Raw genomic sequence first — 8,715 nt, 5'->3', positions numbered from 1 at the left:
CTCTCTCTCTCTCTCTCTCTGTGTCTCTCTCTCTCTCTGTGTGTCCCTCTCTCTCTCTCTCTCTCTGGGAGGATGTGAACATCCTGGTAAGAGTTTGGATTTATTGTTGACATTGTGCTCAGGAATAAGAGACGCTTTGCTCCAGTTCACTAAACTCACTTTAAAATGACTGATAATCACATATAAAGTCTGTCACATGTGCTGTTAAACAGGTGGAGCACACAAATGAGGATTAGATCAGATTACAGCCACAGAAGCAGCGTAAACCACAGCTAGCACACAGTGTGTCAGGTGAAGCTGAGCTGTCAATCACTGTAAACAAAATGCACTTATGGTGTTTTCAGCACGCTTTACTCACTCGCTCGGTGGATTTGACGTCCCCGGACACAATATCTGCTTCTCGCATCCTTCACACACGCGTGTTCGGTTTATTCTGCGAGCAAACGCGGATATTTCTCCGTGCGGACCCGGATCTTCTGGTTCATTTGAGTCGATGTAATTCACATCCGCGTTCAGCGTGTGGGCGGGGCTCTGGAGAGACGCTGACCAATAGCGCGTCACGCGTACGAAGCGATACAAATAAATAATTATTCTACGTTAACCCATGACTGTTTGTTTTCACTTAGATGTGTATTAAAGTTACTCACTGTCGCTATTCAGGTGTAAATTATGTTTTACACGTTTGAAAAAGAAACACGGCGAGGTCACGTGATACCTGTTACTTTTCTCCGCACTGCTACGGATGGACCAATCAGATTCGTTTGTGGCTACGTAAACATAATCTGTAATCATTTTATAGAGATTGCTGGGGAGGATTTTCTATTACCAGCCATGAGTAAAAATAATATAGAGAAGAGCACGGAAAAGTGACTTTATTTTTTTGTGTGTGTTGTTAATGACTCATAAAGACTTTGATATGTGCTCAACGTCCAAAACAATCGATTGTTCTTCACTAGTATCGATCTCAACTATTGATTATGTTTATGGAATTCTACTCGGACTGCTTACATAATGTTTCGCGTTATGCAGCTAATGTCCAGCAGCAGTACTAAAAGGTATATAATAATACTCACTGGCTACAGGCATTTAATTCATGCTTATGATGTTCCTTGTGCAGGTTTGGACAAGTTGTGGACAGCTGTGACTCATATTGATACCCGATTCGCAAATGACTCGCTCTTTTGAGCTGGATCAATTGAGTTGCTATGTTGAATTCGGAACCGAATACTCGCATCCCACTCTTTCTATTATTGCTTTAGGAAGATGTGATGAAAAATAGTAAGAGCAGTTTGCTAGCATGCGATTGCGAAATCAGCAAATGAGTCCTGAATCATTTAGACAACCGACTCGTTCACTGAACTGAACCGAATCAGATTCGGAGGAGGTGACTCACCGTCAGTTTCCCGAAAACAGGAAAAGAAGCGGAGCTCATACTGGAACAAACCTCAGCGAACAGCCACGATTAAAGCTCGAGTGCTCATCTGATATACACAAAACACCGGGTTTCTAGAAAATAAGCTCGTTAGTGTGCGAACAGCAGTCGTTCGCGGACGCTTAAAGCTTGTTAGTTTAGTTGAAGCGCGTTTGTTTAACAGAAGTTTAGACTAGGAAGAGATTGAAGAACACAACTCAGATCACCAGCTTCTGTCTGTGTGTTGGTAAGCCCTGCTGAACTGTGGTGAAGTGTGTCAGTGTTCAGCACGCGATGATGATGATGATGATGATGATGATGGTGTTCTCAGGTGTGCTGCAGGTGATGGACTCCTCAGGTGTTTCTCCTGGGCTTCTTCACATCAAGCTCCTCACACTGGTGCTGATGCTGTGCTTCAGTCTGCTGTGTGGATTCAGTCCTGTGTGTGTCATGATGAGACGAGCCACACGCTTCAGCTCAGATCCAGGTCTGATGATGAGGATGATGAAGCTCACATTTCACTCTAGTATCAAAAAACTAAAATAGGAACTTTCTCATGACTGTGGTATGTTAATGAAGCCTTTTTTGTGTCTGTCTGTGTGTTTTAAGGCTCTCGGCACAGGGTTTTGAGTCTGGCGTCGTGTCTGGCCTGCGGGGTTTTTCTGGCCTCTTGTTTGCTAGAGCTTCTGCCGGACTTTCTGAACCACATGAGAGACACCTTCAGCCGTCTGCACATCACCGTGAGTCTCTTCTCATGAGGTTTTATAAAGAAGTCTGCTCACCAAGGCTGCATTTATTGTTCAAAAATACTGTAAAAATTGTGAAATATTCTTACAATGTAAAACAGCTGTTTTCTATGTGAATCTCTGTTAAACTGTAATGTATTTCTGTGATGCGCAGCTGTATTTTCAGCATCATTACTCCAGTCTTCAGTGTCACATGATCTTCAGAAATCATTCTAATTTGCTGATTTATTATTAGAATTATCAATGTTGTGCTGCACAATAACTGCGAGACTTTTTCAGAATTCTTTGGTGAATAAAAAGTTAAAAAGAACAGCATTTATTTAAAATAGAAATATTTTCTAACAATACACACTACCGTTCAAAAAGTTTGGGGTCAGTACATTTTTATTCTTTCTTTTTTTTTGAAAGAAATTAAAACTTTTATTCAGCAAGGATGTGTTAAATTGATAAGAATGATAGCGAAGATTTATATTGTTAGAAAAGATTTATATTTTGAATAAATGCTGTTCTTTTTAACTTTTTATTCACCAAAGAATCCTGAAAAAGTCTCGCAGTTATTTGGCAGCACAACTGTTGATAATTTTAATAATAAATCAGCATATTAGAATAATTTCTGAAGATCATGTGACGCTGTATACTGGAGTAATGATGATGGAAATTCAGCGCTGCATCACAGAAATAAATTATATTTTAAAGTATATTAAAATAGAAACCATTATTTTATATCGTAATAACATTTTGCAAGATTACTGTTTTTTTCTGTATTTTTGAGCAGAAGAGACTTCTTTAAAAAACATTACAAGTCTTACTGATCCCAAAGTTATATATCTATATATCTCTGTCTCCGTCTGTGCGCAGCTTCACTACCCTTTATCCGAGTTCATCCTGGCCATGGGTTTTCTGCTGGTGTTTGTGGTGGAGCAGATGCTGCTGGCGTTCAGAGAGCAGACGTCTGACGTGTCTCTGGAGAAGCAGGCGCTCGTAGACCCCCATCGCTCCAGAAGCAGTCTGTCCTCGTGCGCGGTGGATGCCGGTCTGCGTGTGTTTCTCCTGCTCCTCTGTGTGTGTGTGCGTGCGTTCCTGGAGGGTGTGAGCGTGGGGTGTCAGCGCGAGCGGCTGCTGGAGACGTGTGTGACGCTGCTGCTCCACAAGGCCCTCGTGGCCTTCAGTCTGGCTGTGCGTCTGACCCATCAGGCTCTCCGCCGGACGCTGGTGGCTGGTGCTCTGCTGCTGTTCTCCGTCTCGTGTCCGGCTGGGATCGGGACGGCTCTGGCGCTGGAAGGGCTGATGGACGGTCCTCAGGTCCAGCTGGTGCGCTGTGCTGTGGAGGGGCTGACGGCTGGGATCTTCATCAACGTGTGTGTGCTGGAGTCCGTGTGGCAGGAATCGGGCTCGCATCGCATCCATAAAGTGGCTTTCCTCCTCACCGGCTTCGCTCTGGTTACCGCCGTCCTGTTCAGCAAAGTCTGAAATCGGAGATTAGTCACAAAAAATGGGTTTCTTTTTGAAACTGATTCATCATAGGCCTCATTGGTAGGGTTGGGTATCGATACCGGTGCCAAATCGATACTTTTAAAACGGTGCCTGAACTGATACTTATTAAAAAATAAAAAAATAATAATTCACCCAAAAATGATGGATTGGCCATTAGCACTATAAACACATGATGTGTTTCATTCATACTGGACAGCAGACGGCGCCTTCGCACAGAAAATCCACATATCCAGTCACAGAAGTAGCAGAACTCACGACCCTCCAGGAAATCCCTTATATGGACAAAGACATCGCTATTATAGCTGTAACTGAGTAAACGGAACATAAAAACGTTTTGAATAACAAAACAAAGACGATAAACACTCGACTGCGACAATATAGTTTATCTGTGTTATTCAAGCCATCTATTTTAATAATGAAGTATATTTATAATCCATTGCTAATCGAGAGCAGGATACAATCTCCGGAGCGCCCTTCAAGAACTTAATGACCAAGTCGTTTCTGCCGACTGACTGGCTAGCTTCGAGGGAATGATTCGCTGCGATAGCTGCCACATACATTTTGAGCGTGGAAGGGGTGCGCCCGTTATCCAGTAGCTCTTGTAAAAAGGACAGCACATGGGACACGTCACAAGATACTGGGTCCAGGCTTCGTGCTGCACACCAGTCACTGAAGACTGACCATTTAAGAGCGTAGAGCCATCTCGTAGACGGTGCTCTAGCCTCCAAAATGGTGTTGCTCACTCTCGTTGGGCAACCGACTTCCCTGACCCGCCTGATGGCCTGAGGAAGCAGGGCAATCGGGGGGAAGGCGTACAGGCGAGATCTGGGCCAGTAGTGGGTAGGGTTGGGTATCGTTTGGTTTTTTTTCGATACCGGTGCCAAATCTATACTTTTAAAACGGCTCCGGTGCATAAACGGTGACTGAACAGATACTTATTAAAAAATAAATAAATAAAAATTCCCCCAAAAATGATGGATTGGCTATTAGCACTATAAACACATGATGTCTGCTTCATTCATACTGGACGCCAGAAGGCGCCGTTGCACAGAAAATCCACATATCCAGTCACAGAAGTAGCAGAACTCACGACCCTCCAGGAAATCCCTTATATGGACAAAGACATCGCTATTATAGCTGTAACTGAGTAAACGGAACATAAAAACGTTTTGAATAACAAAACAAAGACGATAAACACTCGACTGCGACAATATAGTTTATCTGTGTTATTCAAGCCATCTATTTTAATAATGAAGTATATTTATAATCCATTGCTAATCGATGTATTCTTTTTAAAGTAGCCGATGGAACATATTTTCTGCCTCGTTCTGTGACAAGAAGCCTCATCAGATCACAGAAGGAAGCATCTGACTGGTGTTGTGGAGTAAAAAGGTTATAATGTTCTCTTTTGTTGGACAACAAGGGAGGTTTAGCTTAGTTAACGGAAGGCATCAGAGCAAGTGTAATTACTGCATTCACGCGCTCCTCGGATGCTCTCGTTTCCTGAGTTGTGCTTTTAAGTCGGAATGTGAAAACAACATGGACACTCTCGTTACTACAAAGATGTGTTGGATTTGTATTCTTAGAGCTTTCCCACTTGAGTTGACATGCGTTTTCTCAGTCGGGAAATTATTTTTCACGTGATGATGCTTCTTACGTCCGTTTCAGAGAACCAGAGGACAAATATTTCAATCGATCGCTCAGGCATGGCATCTGCGTTCAGATTCGGTTCTAGTGCATACCGGTTACATAGATACCAGGTTTCGGTACCCAACCCTACTCATCGGTCTCTGTTTATGGGTGAACATTGCCAAAGTTATCCACAAATAATGCTTTTTCACTCAAAAAGTGAGGTGCATGAGCTCAGATCAATGAGGCCTAGAATAATTATATACAGAACCTGTGCTGATTGAAAGAAAACAAGATTGAATCCATAATATAGCAAAATGAGAGATTTACAAGCTCATTTTCGATGGGGTTAAGAGCAAATGAAGAAAATGTAAGGAATGAATTTTCCAGTTCAAATGTCTAAAGGTTCTTAAAGCGAGATGCATTGAGAAGTAAAGTGATGTAATTGGTGTTGTTTTTCTGAGAAACTGATCAAAATGAAGTGGAAAACAAAAACTAATATTTGCCAGCGGGCTCGGAAAAATCTAAAGAGAAAACTAATTTTTAATTCTCCATCGACAGATATTTGTTATTAATGTAAGCGTAGACTCACTTTTGTTCAATTTCTCCGAAAACAAAACTTTATTTTGCATTGCAAGTAAATGTGTCTTGATTTAGGAATGCTTAGAGATATTTGTGCTGGAAAACGACAAAAATACTGAGAGATTCATTTTTTGCAGTGAATGCAATGTGCCATGACTTTATGAATTTCAGACTTTCTGCTTTAAAGTCAGTTTCATATCTAATACACTGTAGAGTTCTGTATTAACACACACACACACACACACACTCTCTCTCTCACACACACACACAGAGTCCACTTCAAATACCCGATGATGCACTTAAGAGTGCGTATGTCTGCCAAGACCCCCATCAACACTTTCAGCTTGGAGATGAGGTATGTTCCACATTTATATACTCTCTCTCTCTCACACACACACACTCTCTCTCACTCACACACACACACACACACACACACACACATATGCTCTCTCTCACACACACACACACACACACACTCTCTCTCTCACACACACACACATCTGTATTATCAGAGAAACATCATGTCAGTCATGAGAACTGTTTTAATGTTTGTTATGTTCACGACTAAAGTGTTTACAACAGTATTTGACCACAATAAACGGCTGATGAGTTTACTCACTGTGATTGGCACACGTTACTCATCATATACTGGATTACTCAATATCTCAAGCCTCCCAAAGATCTGCTGTAATGACAAAACTGCTTGTTTTCAAACTTTTTATTTACAGAAACTAAGAGTGGCAATGCAAACAGTTTAAATATTACATTTAAACTATATATAAATATTAAATTAAATATTCTAAATTATCTTTATAATACTCATTTAATTAAAATAAATATACTAGTAAATAATTTTATTATTTTAATTATAGTGTGTGTTAGCGTGTGTTAATGTGTTAAGTGTGTGTGTGTTAAGTGCGTGTGAGTGTGTGTTTACGTGTTAAGTGTGTGTGTTTGTGTTAAGTGAGTGTGTGTTTATGTGTTAAATGTGTGTGTTTGTGTGTTAAGAGTGTGTGTTTGTGTGTTAAGAGTGTGTGTGTTCGTTTGAGTGAGTGTGTGTTTGTGTGTTTGTGTTAAGTGTGTGTGTTTATGTGTTAAGTGTGTGTGTTTGTGTGTTAAGAGTGTGTGTTTGTGTGTTAAGAGTGTGTGTGTTCGTTTGAGTGAGTGTGTGTTTGTGTGTTTATGTGTTAAGTGTGTGTGTTTGTGTGTTAAGAGTGTGTGTGTTCGTTTGAGTGAGTGTGTGTTTGTGTGTTTATGTGTTAAGTGTGTGTGTTTGTGTGTTAAGAGTGTGTGTGTTCGTTTGAGTGAGTGTGTGTTTGTGTGTTTATGTGTTAAGTGTGTGTGTTTGTGTGTTAAGAGTGTGTGTGTTCGTTTGAGTGAGTGTGTGTTTGTGTGTTTATGTGTTAAGTGTGTGTGTTTGTGTGTTAAGAAATAAATAAAATATTACAGAAATTGCTGTGTGCAAGTGACAATGTCTGTATATTAAGTGTCTTACTGATAATTAAGTGAAGTCATGTTGGTGTTAAGAGACTGAGTTTGAGTTTAGGAGCCTGATGGCCTGGGGGAAGAAGCTCCTCCTAAGTCTCTCGGTTTTTGCCATCAGGCTGCGGAAGCGCTTACCAGATGGCAGCAAAATGAAAAGACCGTTACCAGGGTGGTTGGAGTCCTTGATGATTTTAACAGCTCTGTTTTTGCTGCGTTTGAGGTAGATGTCCTGTAGAGAGGGGAGAGCAGACCCTGAGATGCGCTCAGCTAAGCGCACAACTCTCTACAGGGCTTTGCAGTCTTGACTGGAGCTGTTCCCATACTACACTGAGATACACTGAGTCAATACACTTTCTATGGCCCCTGAATAGAAAGTTTTCAGGATTGCTGGCGAAACCCTGAATTTTCTCAGCTGTCGCAGATGGTACAGTCTGCCTGGCTTTATTAACCTGAGTTTGGATGTGTGAAGTCCAAGTGAGTGTGAGTGTGTTTATGTGTTAAGTGAGTGTGTGTTAAGTGTGTGTGTGTGTTTGAGTGTGTTCACGGGTTAAGTGTGTGTGTGTTAAGTGAGTGTGTGTGTGTGTTAAGTGTGTGTTTACATGTTGTGTGTGTGTGTGTTTACGTGTTAAGTGTGTGTGTTTATGTGTTAAGTGAGTGTGTGTGTGTGTTTGTGTTAATTGTGTGTGTGTGTTTATGTGTTAAGTGTGTGTGTTTGTGTGTTAAGAGTGTGTGTGTTTGTGTGTTAAGTGAGTGAGTGTGTGTGTTAAGAGTGTGTGTGTGTTTGTGTGTATGTGTTTGTGTTAAGTGTGTGTGTTAAGAGTGTGTGTGTGTTTGTTTGAGTGTGTTTGTGTGTTAAGTGTGTGTGTGTGTTTGTTTGAGTGTGTGTGTGTTAAGTGTGTGTGTTTGTGTGTTAAGAGTGTGTGTGTTTGTTTGAGTGTATGTATTTATGTGGTAAGTGTGTGTTTGTGTGTTAAGAGTGTGTGTTTGTGTGTTAAGTGTGTGTGTTTGTGTGTTAAGTGTGTGTGTGTTTGTTTGAGTGAGTGTGTGTTAAGTGTGTTTGTGTGTTAAGAGGGTGTGTGTTTGTTTGAGTGTGTTAAGTGTGTGTGTGTTTGAGTGTGTGTTAAGTGTGTGTGTTGTGTGTTAAGAGTGTGTGTTTGTGTGTTAAGTGTGTGTGTGTTTGTTTGAGTGAGTGTGTGTTAAGTGTGTTTGTGTGTTAAGAGTGTGTTAAGTGTGTGTGTGTTTGAGTGTGTGTTAAGTGTGTGTGTGTGTTTGTGTGTTAAGAGTGTGTGTGTTTGTGTGTTAAGTGTGTGTGTTCGTGTGTTAAGTGTGTGTGTGTGTTTGTTTGAGTGCGTGTGTGTGTGCGTGTGT

At 41.2% G+C, this 8,715-nt stretch overlaps 1 protein-coding gene across 2 annotated transcripts; it reads left to right on the top strand.

The window, feature by feature from the left end:
- The first annotated feature begins 1,372 nt into the window (after positions 1–1,372).
- slc39a3 (solute carrier family 39 member 3) lies at positions 1,373–3,750 on the top strand. Of its 2 annotated transcripts, none has more exons than XM_016463901.1 (4): positions 1,373–1,658; positions 1,743–1,898; positions 2,021–2,151; positions 3,016–3,750. In XM_016463901.1, exons 2-4 carry the CDS (start codon positions 1,757–1,759, stop codon positions 3,625–3,627), a joined length of 885 nt encoding a protein of 294 aa, XP_016319387.1. In that variant the 5' UTR covers positions 1,373–1,658; positions 1,743–1,756; the 3' UTR covers positions 3,628–3,750. The 2 variants fall into 2 exon arrangements, with proteins under 2 accessions (XP_016319387.1, XP_016319388.1); XM_016463902.1 differs by having other exon boundaries at positions 1,647–1,658; positions 1,754–1,898.
- Positions 3,751–8,715: the final 4,965 nt, after the last annotated feature.

The sequence above is a fragment of the Sinocyclocheilus anshuiensis genome, unplaced genomic scaffold, assembly GCF_001515605.1.
Source record: "Sinocyclocheilus anshuiensis isolate Anshui unplaced genomic scaffold, SAMN03320099.WGS_v1.1 scaffold2952, whole genome shotgun sequence".
NCBI lineage: Eukaryota > Metazoa > Chordata > Actinopteri > Cypriniformes > Cyprinidae > Sinocyclocheilus > Sinocyclocheilus anshuiensis.
The sequence above is the reverse complement of the archived record's forward strand: the minus strand, read 5'-3'. Positions and strand labels throughout refer to the sequence as shown.

Excerpts from the sequence above, each read along its gene's own strand:
- slc39a3 (XM_016463901.1), top strand. The coding sequence starts at position 1,757 with ATGGACTCCTCAGGTGTTTCTCCTGGGCTTCTTCACATCAAGCTCCTC. Across the intron at positions 1,899-2,020 it reads ACGCTTCAGCTCAGATCCAG|GCTCTCGGCACAGGGTTTTG; the intron begins GTCTGATGATGA and ends GTGTGTTTTAAG. Across the intron at positions 2,152-3,015 it reads TCAGCCGTCTGCACATCACC|CTTCACTACCCTTTATCCGA; the intron begins GTGAGTCTCTTC and ends GTCTGTGCGCAG.